General features: G+C 41.7%; 1 protein-coding gene across 4 annotated transcripts in view; it reads left to right on the top strand.

The window, feature by feature from the left end:
* LOC119650393 (pleckstrin homology domain-containing family G member 5) overlaps positions 1-22,361 on the top strand; it is a 431,633-nt gene extending 409,272 nt beyond the window's left edge. For 3 of the 4 annotated variants that reach the window (XM_038053150.1, XM_038053153.1, XM_038053152.1), the window contains 7 exons: positions 1,227-1,622; positions 1,689-2,150; positions 2,305-2,415; positions 2,476-3,115; positions 3,378-3,528; positions 14,252-14,371; positions 20,257-22,361. In XM_038053150.1, the coding sequence (XP_037909078.1) occupies positions 1,227-1,622; positions 1,689-2,150; positions 2,305-2,415; positions 2,476-3,115; positions 3,378-3,528; positions 14,252-14,371; positions 20,257-20,524 (2,148 nt within the window). In that variant the 3' untranslated portion in view covers positions 20,525-22,361. The remainder of the gene's footprint in view (positions 1-1,226; positions 1,623-1,688; positions 2,151-2,304; positions 2,416-2,475; positions 3,116-3,377; positions 3,529-14,251; positions 14,372-20,256) is intronic. The other variant, XM_038053151.1, reaches the window with a different exon arrangement.
* Positions 22,362-23,154: the final 793 nt, after the last annotated feature.

Here is a 23,154-nt window from a genome sequence, read left to right as displayed (position 1 = left end):
GCAGTGGGCTATCTGCGTTCCGTTTGACGCAAGTGGCGTTCCCATCGGGGAGTGCGGCTTGTTCTGCTTTCTATTCGTCTCCCGCTACACTCCATGTTCGCCTGTAGAAGGAGATGCGGTTCAATAGTTCCTCCAGTTTCATCAGCCCGTTTTTGACGCCTTTACTGACGTTCCTGTGGAGGAACGTCGCCTACCGCATTCGCTTCACCACTGCTGCGCATTTCTTGATGAGCTTTTCCTCTTCGACTCTAGTTAGGATGACCGACTGCACTTCCACGCGGTTTTTGTCTGAATCCATCTGCTCAGGACTAGCGATTCTGACTGGACTTTTTTCGAAACAGAGGCACTACAAGGTATTGCGCACAGTCAGTCTCGCAATTTGATAAGGCTTCCTTTTTATTTGGGCGCTCCGGTGTCATATCGGGTATGTCAGCCCTCGCTGCCTCTTTCGCTGATCGCTGCGCTTAACGACGTATTCTTGTGCTGCGCCCAAACGCATTCAGCTCTTACTCCTTCCCTCTTGTTTCGTCGATTTTTTTGATTGGTTTATGTGTATACTCAATGGAAAACTCACCAGCGCATCGTGTGCAAGGGAGCGGATCACAATAGTCAGAAACGGGTGTTCTCTTGGGGGCACAGTCGCTACCCCAGAGCCTGAGGCCTGACCTACGCTTAGCTGATCCCGGAATTCACAGACGAATCAGCGCTCGCTCGGGATAACACCGTCTACTCACACCGGTTTAGTGCACACTACGTGAGCAGGGTCCCGAAGGGGCTGGCTTCTGATATACATCACAACTAAAACCTTGGCAGTGCTGGGCTTATATCGCCCCATGGACGAGAGCTGTCAACGGCTCCGGAGATTCCCAATGTGTCCTGAGGTGTACCGATCATGCGCGGTTCGCTCTTCACCGAGAAGCTTTCTCGAGGCTACTACCTAGGACTGCCAGCTAGGGGGTCAGATCTAATAATTACTCGAGCACCTCGGGGACGTGAGACTCCGTGTCGTAAGCGACCCGTTTAAGAGTCCATAAGTTTTTAGGTGGGTGATCGCCACAAGTTTTCATCAGGGCTTGAAGAATGGAGACCTCCACTCCCTAAAGTTTCCACCCCCTCCGAGGATGGGGTTGAAAAGTTCAACCTTTACCAGTAAGACTAAGGATATCGCCAATATTTTGAGAACCACACTATTCTCTAAACTAATACAAATCTTCCCTTTCTCATAGGGTGCCCGTACTCGACCACCTCGCCTTCTATCCTCCGCTTCAACCGAGGAAACAACGGAATCCGAACAGAAAATCGTCCCTGGAAAGCAATTGAAACAACGTTGGTCCGGTCTATTCGGCATGAAAAACAATCAACAACAAAATCAATTGTGTCAACTTCTCGACGACTATGATCGACGGGGTGTACCGCAAAAGATACATTCAATGAGTTTTCAACAACCGGAATTTCAAAATGCCTTGAATTTTTTGGATAAATATCAAACAATGTCTAAATCTTGGCGAGATTTTGTCCATTGTGATGATATGTCGGATAGCGATGTAAAGATACAATCAGCCATTTGGGAACTAGTTACAACGGAAATTGATTATATAAATGTACTTAAGACGGTTACGGATGTGAGTATCAGGGTCAAAAGATGGCCTGAATCCTTCTTTTATGAAAACTCCCCTTTTACATTTCAGCTATTCCTGGCCTGCCTGGAAGGCATACAGGATAACAACCTATTAACTGACGTGGACCAGCACAAACTCTTCTCCAACATTTACGATATCTATGAAGCGAACGTGCAATTTTGGAGCCACTATTTGCATCCAATGGTGGAGAATAGTATGGGCACGGGTTGTCCGTTATCAATAGATTACTTCCAGGAAGGATTCATCAATTTTGCCATAAACTTTGCTCCCTACAAGAAGTATTGTGCTGAGCAAAGTACTTGCCAGTTTTATTGTAAAGAATTGAATCGAAACAATCCGCTTTTCACGTATTACTTAACATGGTGCGAAGCCCAGAAAATGTGCAACCGACTACGCTTGGCCGATATTTTGGTGAGGCCAATGCAAAGACTGACGAAATATAGTTTATTGTTGTTGGCGATTAGGAAGCATATAACGGATGAAAACGATGGGGATAATATGGATGCAATGGTGAGTTTCAGGAAGGACTTTCAACGTGTAACGTTTCAGGGAAAACAAGTCCCTGTGGGCCCTGTTTTCATTGAGAATGAAAGGCTTTAGTTTGGTCCTTCCGTAGAGGCAAGCTTCCAGTAAAGTTTTGAATATAATTTGAATCCTTTTTCAGATACATTCTGTGGAAAATTTTGTATGCAGTGTAAATACTCATTTGACGACAAGGCAAGAAAACGAACGTCTCAAAGGCATCATGGCCCGCATCGAGTCCTATGACGTAGTGGTAAGTCCCCCACTACCTTTCACTCCTAGGCAACTCTCTAACTCAAACTGTCTCTTTCAGGACTCTAATAATGAACATCTAGATAAAATCACAAAGCAATATTCAACCATGTTCGACTTATGCTCTCCGATGAAAGGGGTCATTGGAGTTGCCCAAGGACGACACCTCTTCATGGAGGGCGACCTGAAATTCAAAGATAATTTAGGGAAATCCGATGTGCATTGCTTCCTTCTAACCGATATTTTATTAGTATGTAAAACCATCGCAAAGAAAGGTCAAGGTACCCTTAAAGTGATACGACAACCATTCCTCACGGACCGATTAATAGTCAAGCACAAGGACAACATTTTGTATTGTGTCTACTTGAATGAATTCCAAATTGCCGTGGCAGCTTTCACATTACAATGTACCGAGGCGAAAAGCTGGTATGAGGCAATGAACAAAGCCAAACATATCTACTCGAGACTGAAGCAAGGATCTAATTGGGAAGGATATAATTTAAGGCATACGAATAGTGGTAGCTTCAACAATGCCGATACCTTGAGTATTAAGAAATCACCGATTAATAGCTCGATAGGAAGCCGAGTGTCCAGTTTGAATAATAGTCATAGCGGTTCGGTGGAACTGAACGATTCCAGGAATGTTTCCATTGATTTCGAGAAGACAAACTCCTTGTCCAGCGATGAAGGATCATTCATGAGTATGGAAAATGTCCTTAGAATGTAACATGAAAATGATGACGAGCCAAAATTTTATTTAGTTTAAAGCAGGGTTGAGGGGACGATAAATTTATCCCAGGAAAGAATCAAGTATTGAATTTTTTAATTCAAGGACTATTTACGGCACCAAACTATCTTGCAACCTATTCTATGTAGTTTGAAGTTCATCATTCTCATATTGCATCTCATATCTCTCCTTAACCATTCATAAACTCTACCCTCAGTTTCCATCATCTCTTCCAGGCTGTAATCAATCCTCTGCAACGAAACCAAAAACGCTCCTTGCGAGTCCACAAAAACTGAAAACGACTTCATCAAATCAGCTTGCCGTCCAGCCGCACAACAATTTGGGACAAAGTTTGCCAAATTTGAACATACACCCTAGTCAGACCAGGTAGAAAACACAAAATATAAAATAGTGAAAAATATTGGATGTAGTCAGACCGTAGTGAAGAACTGATTCGATTTATATCTAAAATCAGCCCAAAAAAAAAAAGATACAAATGTAGTCACAATTATGCAAAAATTTATCAGGAAAATATAGTAGTGCAGTTTGTCACAAATCAGAAAAAAAATTGACGTGGTTTTCTGAACTAGTGGAGTAGTTGCACGATAGTGGACAATGCACGTATCTTATCCATTTAGAAATGACCTAGACACTTGCTTTATGACCCAAATTGTTCTTTGGGGTGCTTAGTTCAAGCTTCCTTTTGCTAGTTGACACCGCTCTTTGAGATTCCCAAGTTGGCTCAAAACGAGAACTAGACACAACATTATATTAATGGGTGAACATTTTAAGGGCTCTTTTTTTTTAAATAGGTGGAGGTGGACATCTTAAAAAGACGCTACTGCCCCAGGTTACAGCAGTGTGTGGGATGCTCACCCACTAAAACCACCCACACTTCTCCGCCCATATCCTCCCTTAACCACCGTGAACTATTACTTCACGAGGAGGGCTGTGGTTTACACCAGCGCAACTAAGCCACGCGTCCGTCGCGCTTTCTGAGCTCGTTCCAATTCCTTCAGTTCCTCCTGTATCGCGGTTACTGCTCCGTTTATTGCACTCCAGTTTGCTGCAGACCTCCGCATCTCCTCCACGGAATTATGGGGTCCAATACCTGCTTTGAGAGCATCGTTTAATCTCCTTTCATTCGCGGAACTCGGACAGTGGAACATAACATGCTCCAGGTCCCCGGGAGCAGCGGCGGATTCGAGACAGTCTGGAGACCCAACCAAACCGAAGCTGTGCAGGTACTTCCTGTATCCACCGGCCAGCGACCCTTTTCGGAATTATCCCACCATTGGTGCCAGCTCCTGGACACCTCCTTCCTAGTGGCTTTTAAGAAGCCCGCCGTCACTTCGTCCGGATTCACTCTCCTTCTCTGGTAGAGTCACTGTACCTCATTCGCTAGAAAATCCAAAGGAATCATTCCCGCGATCACTGCCTCACCTAATACCGTTCTACATGCACTGCACACCTTCTCTCGTTCGCTGTGTTATCCAGTGCGCATGTCCAGACAGGAGCCGCGTATAGCAGGATGGATTTCACCACCCCTGCGATAAGCAGCCGGTGACTAGATTTTGGCCCCCCAATATTGGGCATCATCCTTGCTAGAGGTGAACTATCCTTTGCTGCCTTTTCGCGCGCATAGTCCAAGTATACCTTGAAGCTCAACTTGGCGTCGATCATTACCTCCAGGTATCTAATAATTGATTTTAAAACGACCTCGTGATTACCAACGCGAATTTTGACAGTGTTGTTTTTCTGCGATTGGTAATAAGGACCTCCTCCGTCTTATCTTCCGCCAGGTCCAATTTCACCATTTGGAGCCATGCTTTGATAACATGAATGGTTCCACTTGCATACAGTTCCACGTCCTGGTGGTCTCTCGCAACTACTACCACTGCCAGGTCGTCAGCAAAACCAATCAATGTTGCCTCCCTCGACACACGAAAGCCGAGCATTCTGTCATACATAATGTTCCCCAGCAGGAGCCCTAGTACGCAGCCTTGGGGAACACCGCCTGTCATAATAAATTTTTTCTCCGAAAGGTAACTCGATTATCCGAGCTAAGTAACCAGGGAAACCCAGTTTAGCCAGGGTGCCCTTACTTCAACCCCAGTTGGCTGAATTTAAGGCATTCCTGACATCTAGCGTTATCACCGCACAGCACTTACCAGCGGCAGATGAATCCCGGGTCAGGTCCATAATCATTGCAATTCAATTTCATCAGCGTGGACCGCGCTCCACGAAACCCATACTGCCGCTCCGACAAACCACCCGCTAGCGCGACAAACGGAAGCAGCCTGTTCTATATCACCCTCTCCAACATCTTCCCTATAGTGTCTACCAGACAGATAGAGCGATATGAAGAAGGTGCGCTAGGTGGTTTTTGGGACTTCGGTAGCAGAACCAAATTCTGCCTCTTCCACTGAGCTGGAAACACTCCTTCAACCATGCATGATTCAAATGTACTCATGAACCATGCGGACTTCAGGGCTTTGTTCCAAATCCCGTCCAATCCCGAATCCTTATTGTCTCCAATTCGTCCACAGATCTCCCTTAGTTCCTTTTCGTTCATCCCGTCGATTGTGGAGACGTCCTTTGGAACCATTGGATGAGGTCCACTTTCTTGTTGTGGGAAAAGAATTCCGATTATTTTGAACAAGGGTCTCGGGCACGCCATTTGGGGTGAATTTTGTCCACGAATCTTGTTTATTTTCCCGTGTAGCCTTCTTAAGGCTACTTCGAAGATCGCGGTATTCTTTCTCCGACTGCTGATGTTGTGGCTTCCCTCTGGTCCTTTGGCAAAGCCTCCTCGTTCGCAAACACAGTGCTCTCAACAGCGCGATTTCTGAGTTCCACCAATAGCTTGATTGCCTACTATGATGGAACTTGCGTTGCCGCATTGTAGAGTCGCAGGCCTCAGTTATCACCTGACATAACTGGCTCACTTCTTCCAATGCCGTTCCCTAGAGGTCGTAACCTCCTTCTAAAACGACCAGAAATGTATCTTCCTCGAAAGCTCCAGTGGACCATCCAGCTATTCCCGTTCCTAATGTCGCGAAAGATGGACTGACGGTCACTGTGGGTATAGTGCTCACTCGCCCACTAGACCATCCCTCTCGCCAACGAGGTGCTGAGGTAGGTTAGATTGACGATTGAACCTCGTCCTCTGCCTCGGAAGGTGGGCACGCATCCAACGATGGCGAGTACGATGTCCAGCTTCGCCAAGGTTTCAAGCAAGATTTGGCCCCTAGTTTTCATCACTCGAATTCCCCAGTTTAAAGCCCACGCGTCGAAATCGCAGGCAATGATTTTGTGCCTGTGGTCTCTAGCGCCCAACACCGAGCTGCCTAGCATCACCTCATATTACGTTAATCTTGCACTAGCAGGAGCATAGCAGCTGTAGATATGGACCCCGGACTTTCGCCTGTACAAAGCCGGCCCCCGGGAATGCCATTGTTTCTTGAATGGCTCGCTGTTCACATACCTATATTTCCGCGTTTCTTAATGAGCCTTTCACCCACGTAGCACTACCGTAATTTTGGTATGAGTCACATATTGCCGCCACGTCCACATTCGACATTTCAATGGTTTGCGAGAGCAAGTGTTGAGATGCCTCGCAATGGTTAAGGTTGATTTGTATCAACCTCATTCAGCCTTACGATTCAGCTCACTTCTATACGCCGGTCACCTGCCATTACCTGCAGCGTGCTGGTCATCTACTCCTGTTCTTCCTTTGCATGACATGTATCGTGGATCTACAGTGCAGGTGGCAGGCAAAGTGGCCCTCTTCACCACACTTTCTGCGCCTTCTCGACCGATCGAGTGATCGAAATCGAGGCAACTGAAGCATCTCCTCAGAGATATTTGCTCCCTGAGTCAAAACACGACCCAACCTATTCTTGCCTTGCCCGCAGTAATCAGTTTAATCCCTGATTCAACCAGCAAGCAAATAATAGCGGTCTGTTCTCCTCCATATGCCTTCTTCATCCTGTTGATGGCACTGTCTTCTTGGTCTCTAAGGTTGAATTGTTCCCTTAGCTCAACACAGATATCCTCTACTGATGTGACCTCGTTGCACTCGATCACTATTTGTTGCTTCCGAGCTTTCACGTCTGCTTGCTCACCTAGCACCTTCTCCAGCTGGCCGCGAAAGCTACCCGCTATCTTCTCGCTAGATTTGTTTAGTTCCAGCAACAGATCCCCCTTTTGCGTTTGCCTGATACGGCTTACACTGCCACCCGGGCCTGTCAGTTCCGGACCGGCTTTGACTTTTCGTATTTCGGCGTGGGACATATCTCCTTTCTTGGAAATAATGAATACTTCCGGACGAGATTCCTTTTTTTCCTTGTGCTGCTTTTGCCGCCCACCTTTATCCATTCTTTGAGTTTAAGAGCTGCAGGTTGTTCCCCCTCCACAGTTGGACCCGTAATCGAAGAACAACCCGGAACTTTACCCGGCACAGCTTTCTTTGGCGATGAGGCTTTTTTCTTCTTGGCCGCTTGTTGGACACCAAGGGATTCACTTATTCCATCCTTACTTCGTTTGCCGGCATTCTCATCTCATGTTGAGGTAGTATCATCTGCATCTCCCGTTTGACTTTCCCGCATGGCGCTTGGGCGTTTTTTTCCTCTACCGCCCTAATATAGGACAGCTTAACACTTCGTATCAAAGCCCTAATATTTTGGTAGATATTCCGCTTCTCTTTCATGCACTCACAGAGTTCATTTATGCATTCCCCCAATGAAACAAACGATGTTGCAGTCTGGTGGCTTCCACGATCGTATTTTACAGCATCGATAGTTATGTCAGTCCGGAGACTCTCCAAGTTCGTTTCCGAGTCCCTCCACGAATCTCGACTGCCTAGGGGTAAAGTTGCCTTCAGTGGTGACCTCCCAAGTTTTGAGCTTTTTCGAAAAGGATCCTTGTAGCATCAGACGCTAATGCACATTTCCTGATGCGTGCATGTGCATGCCCATAACGCATCCACCAAGTGTTCCCTTATCCGCACGAAGGGACGCGCCTCATGGGAGATTTTCCAACTCCTCACAGGATTGTGAGGGCTCTAAAAGACTTTTAGTGAATAACTTATGTTATCTACTATTTCATCTTTAACGCCTTCCTATATCAGGGTTGCTTCAATTGGCTCTACAGCGACCGCTATGCGACGAGTTACGGTCCACCGAGCCTCCTTTTCTGCCTCGCTCCATTGCGTCTTCAACGGGGCAATATCCGTAGCTTCCTCAGCAGGTCACAAATCGGAACACGGCCGCTTCACTTTTTGACATAGTTTCCGTCGTCAACGGAGCTCCACTTCCTGCCGCTGCTATATACCCTGGCACTTAATCCACCCATACCAGCGACCCCGGGCTAAAGGTGGTGTCCCCACCTAAGTTCATTTTGAAGCCATGCTGCTACTGGATGTACCTTAAAGATCTGTTCAGGATTATCTAGTTCTGGCAGAACTATTCTAGGGACCTCTTTATTGATACGGAAGACGTACTCAGTTAGTTCCTTTTTGGGCCAAATTTTAAGGAGCTAATGGTGCTTGGATGAAATCTCCCCTACTAGGATTCTAATTCCAAAAGAAAATTACGAGATTTCCTGCTTGAGCATGAATTTCCCTTGTTCTTCCATCAACTTGTTGATCAGTTCCTCGATCTAATAGTATTCTAGGTTCGTGATATTGAGCGTCAAGGGCGCAATTTTCGCCTGCTGATACCAAAAGCCTCTACATATTGGCATATAGCTACTTTTCGATAGTTGAGATAAGCTACTGTCCCTGCTGCCGCAGGCTAGGTATACCAGGCTAGGTGTACTTGGCGTACAACTTCACAAGAACCAAAACCCAGGACCCTCTCTATGCATTTGATATTGTATATCCCTGTTAAATCCTTACTGACATCAGCAGCTTGCAACTTGTTTGCTGTCTTCAGTTCGTCACGATAATCTCGAATTTCACTCTTTACTTGCTGCTCTTCGGAATTTCTCCAATTGTTTCGACGTGAGTTCCAGATACCGAGTGAGGTTTACCGAAGTGGCAATGGTATATTTCAAATGATTTTTGCCTGGAGGAAGCCGGGATCAACTACCGTAGTCTCCAGTACTGAATCCACCGACCAGCGGATCACCCCGGCCGGCAAAATAGACATAATACAGTCGCTCCTTGGACCATTGCTCCTCGCTTCTGTTTAGCTCTTCCCCATATTATTGACGCGGGTCCCGTTGGAATTGCACCCGGACTCAATGAGATGTTGTCTACCATAACTTCCTCTTCTGGTAAGAGAGGAACGAGTTGATGAACGGCCAAACTTGCCGCATGACCCCTTTTGAATCGGGATAGATTTCCAGTACCCGCCCCGATCTCCTGTCTAGTGCGTGGTGACCATTCTCCTTGATCAGCACCAACTCTCCTTCGTCCAACTGCCTTCCATGGTTCTTCCACCTATAGCGCAGGCCTTGACGGGAAACCGGTTCCTGCGCCACTAAGGATGAGGATATCGCTTTTGAAGATAGCCCAAATAGTCGTTCCCGAACTTTATCCAAAAATGCTTTTGTAACATCTGAATCTGTAACCATCTGATGGGTTGTGAGAAGCGGCAAGCCTCTGGTCACCCCATGGGGGTTCTCTGAACAAGAAAACGGGCTGGCATCAACACCTGTAAGTCGTGGCTATTATCAGATAATGGATATAATGGCCTCATATTCAGAATCGCGTCCCACGTACAAATAGCTGTATAAAAGTTATCGTTCGTGAAATTGGACATGGAAAACATTTGCTTTACATATCGCTTCAGACTCCCAACTTCCGCCTCGAACAGTGCTCCAAAATGACTGGCCCTTTCCAATTCGTTCAAAAAGGAGGTCGGCCATTTTCGAAACCGCGGCCTTTCGACTCATTTAACACAAAAAACGCACCTCCTGACACATTTTTTTACCCCATGAGCCAATGTCCGGGTCTCCGAATTAACGAATAACATACAGGAAAGCAAAGCTCGTCCTGCAGGAACTGTTTTCCATTGAAATATAATTCGTGAACCTTAACCTGCAGCAGATACAGACCGCAGGATTATTCTTCGGCTTCACATGGTGCATATCTCCTGCCGAAAAGTATTTATGGATACTGGAGACCCTTCGCTTAGGTTTCTGACTCCAATTCAACAAAGGGACCCCTCGGAATCAGTATATGCTGTGAATCTAATAGGGACTGTCCCTAAACTGTTCCAGATCCATCCCTGCACAATTCTGCTAGAAGCACCACGCTGTCCAATTCTAGTTTTGGAATGGTTCATGCTGCGGAAGTAATCCCTACCCGGGTTTTGAGTGGGGTAACGCGAACTCGGGTGGCAATCAAACGAACAATGTATCCTTCGCTAGTCTCTACTCGACTTTATATCACTGCTCCGTAGCCATCCATTGATGCATCACTACGAGGTCAACCTCCTCATCTTCAGACCCATGCCCAGTCCAGCGTGGAATCCGGAATGATGTCAGGATCATTTGAGCCTTAATAGGATCATTCCAAGCATACCTTGTCTGCCATCATGACTGATAGTAACCAGCCGATTGGATCGAAAATAGAAGCGACTATGCTTAGCACCCTCCTTTCGGTATATACTTTGTTCAACCGTGGATCAATACTATAGAGGAAACAGTCTTCCTTGGGGTTATAGTGTAAGCCAAGGATCATAAGATGGTTCTTTGACTTCTATAGATCAATATATGATTCAATTTGCTGATGCTCGTCAATCTATAGCAAAACTTCTTTCTTGTTACACGCCCACTTTGGGGGGATGATTGATAAGGATGTTTACCAGCTTTAGGAACCAATACTAGTATTTGGCGGTTCCATACCTAAGGAAAGATCCTATCCACCAAGCATACTTAATACTTGGCCCCCTACATGAGGATGGACGATTCCGTAGCCTACATAACGACGAATTCTATGAGCGAAACCATGACCGTCCGGTTGTGGAGAAAATCCGGCGCAATAGGTTACGGTAGGCGGGTCACTTAATCCGTATGAATGAGGACGATGCAACCCGAGACGTCTATAAGAGCAGTATCCGTGGTAGAAAAAGAAGGCGATTCAGACCCTGCTTGAGGTGGAGCGATGACGTAGGTCAGGACGCCAGGCATCTTTTAGGGATATCCTCGGCGCAAAACCGGGATATCTGGAGTTCCTTATTAAGGCAGGCCTAAACCGGAAACAGTTGTTGCGCCGTTGATGATAATACATGGGGAGGAGGGCGGCAGCGGGCACAGTGGCAATGGTGGGAGATTTGGGATCTTATGCAACTAAACAAAAACCTATACAGGGCGTGGACTAATAGGGTTTACTTGCGGTTCTGTACAGAATCACCAGTTGGGATGTTACCCAATATCAGTGAGTACTTAAAACTGGTATCTCAAAAATTACACATGAGAACTGGACCGCTGTGGGGAGACGAATTCAGAGAAAGTGACAAAATGCCTCTAGATGGGGAGGTTCGTCTGCCAAATAATCTTATGCAGCTCCTATGAAACGTGTTGTAAAATCTTGGAGAAATGAAATCCTTCTCAGGGAGTGGAATGAAAATATACTGGGAAAACCTCAAAACATGGAAAATTATTTTTAGTGAAAACTAAGTCAATATTTGGGTGGATTCATGGTTGGAGATTGGCTCCCAAATTAACACGCAGTGCTTAGTGATTTATTGGAAGCCAAGGTATAACATGTAGAGGTCGTTGCAATGAAACCTAAGGAAAATTGTTAAATTTAGACTAGGAATTTTCCAGTGATTAAGGTAAGGATATTATGCATATATAGTGTTGTCACGACCATATGTTATTTCTCCTCTCCTTATCACTCCTTTTTTGGATTCAAGCACATCCACAAAATTTCTTCTTTCCTATTATCACTTTTCCAAGTCCTGAGTGTCGTTTTCAATATCATCACACCAAATTGACGGTGCGATGACCGAGTTGTTCCGTATCAGCCTGTCAACCTCATTATCCCAGGTTCGAATCCCTGTTCGTCATGGATGTTTGTGTTCGTCTTTGTGTTTCCTCGCTGTTTTAGGACTATCGCTTGCATAGCATCACGTGTGGTTATAATAAAGTTGAAGCACTGTCTCATTGAAAATCAAAATGAAGGAAATGTAACAAAACGCAAAAGAGATTGTCTGGATGTCCTGTATTCAACAAAGGAGTGAACAAAATTCGCACTACACTTGATGCTGTGCAAGTATGTAAGATACCAAATACAAAGGCGAGCAAGAGTCATTCTCAACGAACTCGTCCATTGGTTGACCCAAAGTTGTACCTTTGTTTTTGTTAGTGCGTGATATCCTTGAATCTTTGGAAGTAAAGCTCATGATATTATAAAGAATCAAATCCTTCGTATACAAATATCGCTAAGTTTAAGCCTCGGTACCAATCAAGTACGGTGACCATTGCTACCCTATCTACCCTGTCACCAATGTTTGTTCTTCGCGATATGAAGAGTTAAGAAAATTTTTCTCTATGAATCACTACGAAAGGAAAGGGGTAAATTTAAAAGGTCAATTATTAAAGAGGGGCGACAATTGCATTCCTCGCTACGCTTAAAGTAGAATTTACTCCTCCAAGTTTACCAACGAGTAAGTCGCTCCAAGAGCACTTGGCCCAGAAAAGTCCAGAAAGCGTGCGGGCTTCTCGGAAAGTCCTGGGGAGAACCGATGCAAATTCCAAGTCACCGCGAGCAATGGCTTTTTGATGTGGTTGACGTGTTATACCCCACAAAGGGGTAAATGAAGTTCCCCACTGTATGTCACCAAAGACATCCTTTTCGTGTATAGGTGCATAGTTCGGATATCTTTTCATTGATTAAGGAGTCCTGAATGCACACCCTTTTGACAGCGAACTATACCAACGTGTGTTGACCGCTCGTTTTGGGAAAAATTCGTTCCTTTTTGAGAGAACTAAGCACGCGTTCTTCCAGGGAATTTGACCAACACCCCCATCCTCCAAAGCCATTGCACGCTTCTCCACGTTTACCAGAGCAGTGTGCCTCTAATTGATAGATTCTTCCTTTATAAAACAAAAATTGACTCAAAATTATGGCTCCACTCCTTGTTGTCCTTATTTATGGAGTACTGAGTTCTAATATCGGTATCGATCCGTATCGGTAGATTTACAGGAGGTTTATATTTCGGACTTCCGTCCTTGTCAATCGTGTATAAGAAGTAAACACAGACATCAGAAAAGGATTCCCAATACAACATTTTTGATTTTCAATTCTAAATGCCTTTTTGTCTCCTAAAAAAATTGTAGGAAGGAGTAGGTAAGAATGCAGTGTCCTTATTTATTGTCATTTTGGAAGATAGGCAAAAACTCTTTTTTGGGGGGAAACTATATCACTATTTCAAAGAATTGGTACTATACTTCACTAACCACAAGCAGGATGACGATTGCATCATATCTTTCGAAGGAGACGGGAGAGAAGTGCAGACCTTTCGCAGATTTCAAACATTTAGAAATCATATAGAAACGAAATGAGAAATTTCCTGATTAAGCCCATTTGCAACCCCCCCCCCCTTAACACTCGAATTTGTATCAAAATCTATTAAGGGGAATCCACTTTAGTTAATTATAAAAGTAAAGATTGTTCTTTTCGGACAAATGTTGCAGAATAAGATGTAAATGAAGAATGTATCCATTATTTTTAAAAGTTACAAATATATTGTTCACCAAGAATATCTAAGGATAAAGCAGTTAAAAGGTCGAATCAGTTCCTCAATCTACAGGAAACTTAGAACAGTAGTTAATAGTAAAAACATCTGCAATACATAAAACACATAAACATTTTTAATTGTAGTTATTAACATTAATTCACTAATTATTTACAATTAAATCTTTGACTAACCGTTTTATCTTTTTCCTCAAAAAGTTAGCTATTTGTAGTATTTAATAATGCACACAAATCACACACAATCACCTTAGTATAGATAATTAGTCGTACTCACCACCACTTGCTGTTTAAAAAAAAAGATACTGAAACAACAACAATGCCGATGCTGTACGAAACACCAATTTTAATCAGATGCTTTCCATTTTGCCATTTTTTGTGTTTGTCTTCTCTTATTTTTAGTAATCTTTATCATACTTATAGTAACAATACGTTGCTTGTACCGGGTAGTAGCCATTCAGGCTATCTACTATTATCACCAAGTCATCGTGGTATATCGTATCCGCCACCAAGTCCAACAAGGTATATAAATTTAAGATATCTTGAATTTTATTAAATATTTTAGATAGTATTGACATAATCATGGTAGATATCTTATTTTTTGAAATTATGATTTGATAAGAAATTTATCAAATAATCTCTCAATCAAATTCATTCAGCACTTTTTCAGTAGAACTTTTATAGTCTCATTTTAATTTCTTTTTTTTTATTATTTTAAAATTGTATAAAAAAAAATCAAATCGTCGTGAACCAACTGTGATATCTTAAAAGTCGTATATAAAATATATTTATCTTCTTTTCGGTGGTCAATTTTCTCTGAATTTTTGAATAATCCATTTTTCTATTTTTACCACGGTATCACCCAATCCGTATGGATGAACTCGTTTTTACAAACAAGAACCGACCAATAATCATTGAGAAGAGTCTAGATAAAACCAAATAACGAAATAGCCCACGTTAGTGTACTAAGATAGTAGCCCCCATTCTACCAAAATCACTCGTTTGATCCTTCTGAAAGTAAATATTAACCTCAAAAGAGAGAGGAAAGCATTTCGCCAAGCAGGTCATCAATCAGCTGATATTTCGGACTTTTTCCACAAGGACTAAAACACTGCCTTTTTCAGCTGGACTCTTTCCCTGGAACCGCTTTCGCATTAATCTGCAGTGGCTCGATTTTTTTAAGCCAACCATACCTTTGCCTTCTAATCTAATCCTTGAAAGACCTCTGAGGGTGATGTTAAGTGGTTTTCCAATTAGACCTTAATTTGTACACCTTTCTACACCTCTTTCGGCGCCCTGCCTCTGCTATCTATTTATTCCTATTTTCAATCCGTCAATCAGACAGAAAAGAAAATGATAGTGTAAGTTTGCTTTAAGTGCTGAAATTTGATTCTAGCCTGTCTTAGTTCCGCTTTTGACTTTTGCATTACGTCTTGACAATCCACTGAAAAATGGAAGCCCAGGAGCACCCGCCTAATCCTCCGCCTGAGAAGACTCCGGCTGGGATGCTAAGAAATCCTAAGAGAAAAAAAATATGGTCAAATCCAAGTCAATGACAAATGGCACAGAGCAAGGTTTATCCTGACACTGCCTTGGAGGGCCTTGCTTCCAACTCAGTTTCTAAAGCTGCTATCAGTGAGCCAATGACTGCTATGGCGAATTCTGTGGTGGCGAATGAGTTTCCTGTCAACCCCCCAGAAACTAGCAAAGTTATCACCACTGATCCCTCTGAAATCTCTGTACTTACCGATAGCCTCAACACTGACAACGTTTCCTGTCAGGGAATCTTCGGAACCTATTCCGGTGGAAGCTCTAAACTTGACTCCGCAAAATTTGATGGATCAGGCTCCTACTAATAAAGCGGAAATTCCGCTCTTGTAAGACCTGGTAACCCAGCGGAAAAGTTATCCGGTCTTAGTGGGAAGAATTAAGATTGCAAAAACGACTCCCCTTAGCCTCCCGATTTTAGATCATGAAATGAAACTGCTTTATATTCAGAACATGGTCCAATCTGCACAGGACTATGAAAGTCCTCTTCAAGGATCCCGATGATGATCGTTTCACTTCTCTGGACTTCAGAGCCTTTATTGCTTTCAGATGTGTCTACAGATATGGGGTAATCAGAAGCATCCTCCTTCTAAGATATCAAGTCCTTCTGGAAATGCATGAAGCGTTCTCGCGGTTACCTTATCGATAAGTCCCCATGTTGGGATCCTAAGGAGAACATTGAATATCTTGGTCTTCTGACTGGGTAGTACAGCCGCCGTTCCTCCTTTCTTGCGAACACCCCTAGATATCCCACTGTTTCTCAGCCCTTCTATCTAGAAGAGCTGACGGCTACATTGTAAGGCACAAGCATTTCTCCGCCCCTAGTACAGATAATATTACTTCTGAATATATACGCTGGTTGGTGCCGGGAACATTCTCCTCACTGCTACAGGGGCTTAATTTTATCGGGTGCAGATTGAGCCCTGCTGGGGGTGGTCTATCATTCGGTTGGTACCCATCTCAAAAACATTTAAGGACCCATAACTTTTGACAAGTGACCGCCCTATTGCTCTCATAATGTCTTTTCCAAACTAGTTAACTTCATGATCAAGGTTCGTATCAATAATTTCATTGATGAATACAAAGTCTTGCCTGCTAACTGTTATAACTATTCGGCAGGCAAATCTAGGTCTCCTTGCATCAATGATATCCAAGTTCAGCAGGTATTGGCTGTGATGCTGGAAGTGAAGAACGCCTGTGAGAAAGTTGATTTAGCTACCCTAGTCACCTTTAAGGCGTAGATTGGGCACAACATCGGCCTGAGCATATGCCCGGCAGGAGGTTTCTGGAACCACACAATTTCGACGGTGCACCACACAGTTCCGACCGTGCACCACACTGCTGCAGGAAGAGAACTTATAGCAACTCTCACCCAACCGGTGATCAAACCCAAAGTACCTGAAGCAAGCAGGAAGCAAGTCATGCGACCCAACCCTGTAGCTAGACCATTACACGTACATCGTTTTGGTGGACGATATCTTGTTAATAACTGCTAGTGTGCCCGCCATGGCAGTGTTGCTGGTAGCCTCAGGACCCGATTGTATGGGCCGACTAACAACTTTTGCCTCCTCTTTAAATCGCTCGAAGGACATCTGGACCCACAAGTTATTCTCATGGATTTGCTGTATAAACTCATCGGCACTGATGCCACAGTACACATCATATACGATACCACCAGGTCCCAACTTCTGGGCCAGTACCACTCCAGTCCATAGTCCATATTCGCAGAACTGCCGGTTCTCCACAATGTTTCTTTGTTCCTTTTCGGAATTTCCCCCTACAGAGTTGGCTGCTTTCCGGTTCCGGTTCCGGTTTCGGTGAATGGGGAGTAGATTTAAAGTAGCTTCAAGTGCCACAGTCGGCGTAGTACTCATTGGAGGCATGTTCGGTGTCCATGAATGCGCCTAAGGTGTATTCTTTTTCAAACATAGCCTTTTCAATTTTTGCCGTGAGTTCATAGAGTGTTGTCTCCGTGAATTTGCCTACCTCGAAGGCGTGTTGCCTATGGTGAAGTAGCCACTTAGAAATCTGTGTATCCCTTATGAACCGATCTACTAGTCTTTCTAGTCCTTTTAATAGAAGAACGTTAGACTAATCGGTCGGAAGCTTTTTGCGTCCGTGTAGGTGGGTTCACGGCAGTTAATAGAAATATAAGCGTGTGCTAGGCATACACGATACATATTCCGAATATGCAGGCCCAAGGCATCCATTCTCTCTATTACTAGCGCATGAATGGTGCCATCCGGGTCTGCACACTTGTATCTATGGAAGTTAAATGCCCATTTCACTCGCTCCAGTGATACTACTTGTTGTTCTCCTCAGTTTTGCCAAGTCCAAGTTTCACCGTGGTGTTTTCACCTTCTTTGGCATCTTGAGCGGACAGCTTTCTTCGAAAGCTAGTTTTGATCATTTGGGTTGTCTTCACAGTACCAGCAATGAATTTGATGCCTCCTAGGGATCGACACTAGGGCGTCCAGTTCGATTTTATACGTCGCCCAGTCTGTCTTCCACGAATTCCAAAATGGAGTGGGTGGAGATGGAACTATGCCCACTACAAAATCAATGCGTCTGTGATCTGAGACTGTGATATCGTTTGGTACTCTCCACTTTCCGACCAAAGCTGCAATAGCAGGGGATGCCACCGTGATGTCGATGACCTCTCGCCTGACCACGTTGTAGAAAGTGGATTCAATACCCAAATTAAGGATCTGAAGATCGGTTCCTACTAGATACCTCTGTAGTCTCGATCCTGTTGCATTGATATTGGAACTTCCCCAGCAAATGTTATTAACGTTGACATCATTTCCTGCTATTACCCCCGTGCCATTACTTTTTGCATATTGGATAGCTCTGATGAATGTGCCACTGCAACTTCTACTAAGTCATAGTGGAACTATGCAGAGCACCATAGTATATCTTTATCTATTTGTTGACTTTTTATGGTAAGTTTAGCTGATGTGATGTCACCATCACATAGGTCGTTAACCAAATTAACACGGAAGTCTTTTCAGACCACCATACAGGAGTGGGGTCGATCAATTCCATTGGCATACAACAGGTCAGCATGTTGGAAGTTTAGGCCCCTGACTACTCCATCAACAATCCACGGTTCTTGTATGGGGTATATAAATGTCTTCCAGTATAATGATCCGACGACTGATAAGTACAGTCGCTACTTTACAATGCTGCAAATTTATTTATTTATTTATTTGCCTAGCTCGTAGTAGAGCCGGCAGCACCTTTGGCCCCGAACCTCCTTAACATTGGGTTCGCCGGTAGTAAGGAAAGTTCCCGGTCTATCGGCTCTCTCCCCTGTTTTGCAGCCTAGCAGCATCCAGGGGGAGGTATTGAGGTTATTCTCTGAAACCAAGTTTTTCCAGAACCTCAACACCATTACGCTCTTCTTCTGGAAGCCAGAGGAAGCACTTTTTGAACAATGACAACTCAGAGACCCTTTTCTGGGTTTGTCGCGCACCCTCCCACACATCGCTGAGAGAGAATCAGTACTGCCTGAGCCACTCGTTCGAGTTTTCGTCGAAATTGTTTAGCCGTAACATTTTATAATAATACCTTGCGAGGATGCAGTCCTTACAGCTAGGAGGAGTTTCCTCGTAAGCTGTCCCCACTACTCAGTATCGTAACCGGATAGAAAATGTTGTCATACAAGGCCCATCGATCGGCTTCGATAGCCTTGGCTCAAAAACGATGGCCTAGCCGTTGCCGGCCGAACCTTTTTTGCTGCCTTTTGTGTCGAAGAGTTGGGATTGTCTGAGGACAGCCGCCGCTTCGATTTCCCTTTAGCTGCAAGTGCGTCGAACGATCCTTTCCTCTCAACCTTGGCACAGCCCGTAGGTTGTGATTGCCCGAAGGCGGTTTGCCCGGGGGCAGTTTGCCCGGAAGTAGTTTGCCCAGAAGTTGTTTACCCGAAGGCGGTGTGTCCGGAGGCGATTTGCGGAAGGCAGTTTAACCGAAGGCTGTTTGCTGCCCATGGACGAGTGCTTACCCATGGTAAAAATTTTAGCCTCCACAGATGGCGCCGATCGGAGCCCGAAGTCAGGAGTGCTGACGGAAGGGACCTGCTTTGGCTCGTCTGTTAAGAACTGGGTCGCAATTAGATTGGTTTCTACTTGAGTAAGTGGAGAATCTGAGTCTGGACTCAGGTTATCCATCGATGAGCTTAGGGTTGCCCCTTTCTGGGGCTGGTTCGCCACGATCGAGATTTAATTTTAGTTTTTTAATAGGTTTTTGTTTTTTGGATTCTCATAATTGCCTGCCATGGCCTCAGTTTTATCAGGGAAAGTAAATCGTTCTCGGCCAAGCCCCTTTTTTGCTGAGACAAGGCCAGTTGAAACTGAGGGTCGCGTGGTACACAGAGTTCACCTTTGAAAAGGTTGAAAAAAATTTGGAAGCTATAGTAAAAATGAGCTTACACTATAGCTCATTGTCCTGCTCGTCTAAAAAAAGACCATAAGAAAATTACATTTCTAATCTTTGTGTTTTGTATTTAACTCAAATGTTTGGATGGGTTCACTTTATGTCTAATAATTTGAATGTTTTTTGTCTGCTATTCAATAATGTTTAAAAGGAAATCCCTTATCACCGGATGATAATTATTTAACCAAAACAAGTATAGCATTTCAGGGAAAAAAAATGGATATCATCAATTGTAACCATCCGAAAGATTATTTGAATTATATTATTCTATTTTTGCCCTTTTTTTATTTTTTTGTTATTATTTTATTATAAATATATTTATATTTGTTAATCCATATTTTAATATTTATGCTATCTACTAAAACCATATTTTCCAGAAGAAATATAAATTTAATTTAATAAAATAAATTTAAATCCATTCCCAGAGCCACATTACGTCGAGGTTTTGCATTTTCATCGTCCATTAAAAATCCGCCTCTAGTTAAAACCAGAAATATAACATCACAAAATAGTTTTGCGTTTCCAATAGCTTCTGCAGGAGGAGCTGCTCAAACCCAGTCACAACAAACGCAATCCCAACAGCAACAACAAATTCCATCACCTAGTGTTCAACAGCAGCAGCAGCACCAACAATTACAGCCTCAGTCACCATCTAGCAATAGTTTAACAATAAGTAATGAAAGTAATGTTTGATTCAGTTGATCTTTACCAAGTATTATTGTTTACACCTGACCATTTTGTTAGATAAATACTTAATTTTTTTCTTCTTCTACTTTGTTGGAAGTCATTGTTTTTTATTGTGGTGCAATGGTTTTTTTTTAAGTTTAAGGTTAAATTATGAATTTTTGTTTTAGTAGAACTAGTAAAGAAGTTTGAATACTAGTGAGTGTTGCATTATTTGATAATTGAAATTTTCTAAATAATTTTCAACTAATTATTCACAATCACTTGACAAAAAATCATTATTGAAGTTTTCCGCAAATATCAAAAATAATTTAAATATATAAAACCAATTGTTATTGTTAATTATCAGCCTCAAAAATTATGAGAGCAAACAAAATGGTTTTGAATTCGAAAATTGTCATTGCCGTTCCTTACTTTCGTCAATATCAAATTTTGCAACATATTTTTACTACTTTTCAACGAATTACAAACTTAATATTGAGTATATTCGGATGTCATACTAATTATATTACTTTAAAAAAAAGTACTTTTCTAAAATATACCTATAGGTAGACATAATCTTCCATTAATGCCTTCCTGAAAACAAATTGAAATTAACCATTCTTTTCAACCTTTTAAGTAGCTTTTGTACTTATAGTTTCAAAGTCAAGTTCAATCACAAATCCATACACTTACATATTTATAAAAAAATATATATGTTCGCAAACATGTATCGCGGTGTTTGTGATTTAAAAAAATACAAGTTTGCATGCATATATATGTAGAAATACACACAAAGCCATACCAAAGACTCTAATGACCAATTAGAAACCCCATGTAAGATTATTATAAATATAGTCTAAAAAACCGTGCAATATAAATACCAATGCATGTTATATAATCTGCGTTTGAAGAACTATTTAGTTGTGATGTTCAAAGGGGTGAGACCCTTAATGTTATTTTTGACAATTTTATAAAAATTGTGCTTAATTTTGAAGCAATTGGGGTAGCAGAACAGTTTGTAACCAGCTAGTATGGGAAGAAAATACTCCTGAGTAATATAATAGTATATGCTAAAACTACGGTTTGCGGCGAAGTTTCTTAAATTTATAGTTTTAATTTGAATTAGTAAATTGAGATAACCCACTCTTAGCGCAGATTAAATATAACATCATCAAGCAACATGAACACTTCAAATAACACAATATTTTCAGAATAAATATTCCACTGTTATCACTGCTAAGCTGTAGTCGCTGAAGGAAAAATAGATCATATTTATCAAAGAAGGAAGAAACTCCATTATTTGGAGAGTAATATACACACTTTATTTATTTAGAATACCAAATATATTTGTGAGAATTTGTAGATTAGTATGTACTATATAGAGAAAGACAGATTAATTGATTCTTTTTATAATAAGTATTTGAAACATAAAAAACAACACATGAGTATGATTACTAGAAAAAATCAAAACCCCAAAATATTTACTATAAATTCCTTAGAAATTATATAAATATAAAAAGAAATTATATATAAAAAAGTTACCATTTGAGGAACCAATAATTACTTTCAAAAAAAAGGAAATGTAACAAACACAATTGAAATTTGATAGATAACTTTACCGAAAAGTATAAACATGAAATTTATTCCATCGCGTTCTGCAGCGAATTGAATAATTTCAATAAACTTTTGGATTGCAGAATAAAATATAAAAAATAAATAAAAAAGGGAATTTGTAATATTTTATCACTAAAAGAAATTTAAATGTTTTACGCAACCAAACTGAAAAATAGTATAAAATGAGTGCATGTGTAAATTTGTTGAAGTAATGTGGAAGAAAGATTAAATAAATGTTTAGAAAACTGAAGGTTTTAGTTTCTTTTTATTTTATTAAATATGGAAATGATTTTATTACTCTAAATCAGTTACAAAAGGGAAAACGTTTTTGTAACAATTACAAGAGAGGCTAATTTCAAATATTATTACTATTTTCATTTATTCTGGTTTGAATTGTTAAATTTGACGACAGGAATAGAAAATATATAGTATTATTGTTAATTTTGAACTTTTAATATTTTTCAAAAATATTTATGATTGAATTGTTTAGAAATAGCAAAACATCTTGTTTTGTTTAAAATATACATACTTTGCTTTGGGAAATGGTAAATTTAATAATAACAATTTAGTTGATTTCAAAGGATGAATATACTAAACGTTTGAATTTTTATAGAGTGAAATTAGTACATTAAATATAGATAATACTTCTTAAATAACAATAAATCGAACAACTATACATAGACGCCATTTCAACTGTATGTCAAAACCAAGGTAAGATACCAACTATTTAAAGAAGTATTATCACAGTATTTAATCGAAATATATTTCACAAGAAGCGTAAAATAATTTCTAAAATATTAAATACGATTTAAAAAAATAATCAAAGCAAACATTTGTAAAGTCATTTGTAAAATGTGAAAATGAAAATTTGATAAATATATAACACTGTATATTAGATACAAATATGAAACAATAGAATAAGTAAATATTTTTCTAGAAGACGTAGATAAATTGAAAATCCATTGAAATATTGAAGAAAGAGTAATCAATTGCTAATATAAATAGAAGTATGAGAATTTATTTTGTGTTTCAAAATGGTTATT

Source organism: Hermetia illucens, chromosome 2, assembly GCF_905115235.1.
Source record: "Hermetia illucens chromosome 2, iHerIll2.2.curated.20191125, whole genome shotgun sequence".
NCBI classification, from domain to species: Eukaryota; Metazoa; Arthropoda; class Insecta; order Diptera; family Stratiomyidae; genus Hermetia; species Hermetia illucens.
The sequence above is the reverse complement of the archived record's forward strand: the minus strand, read 5'-3'. Positions and strand labels throughout refer to the sequence as shown.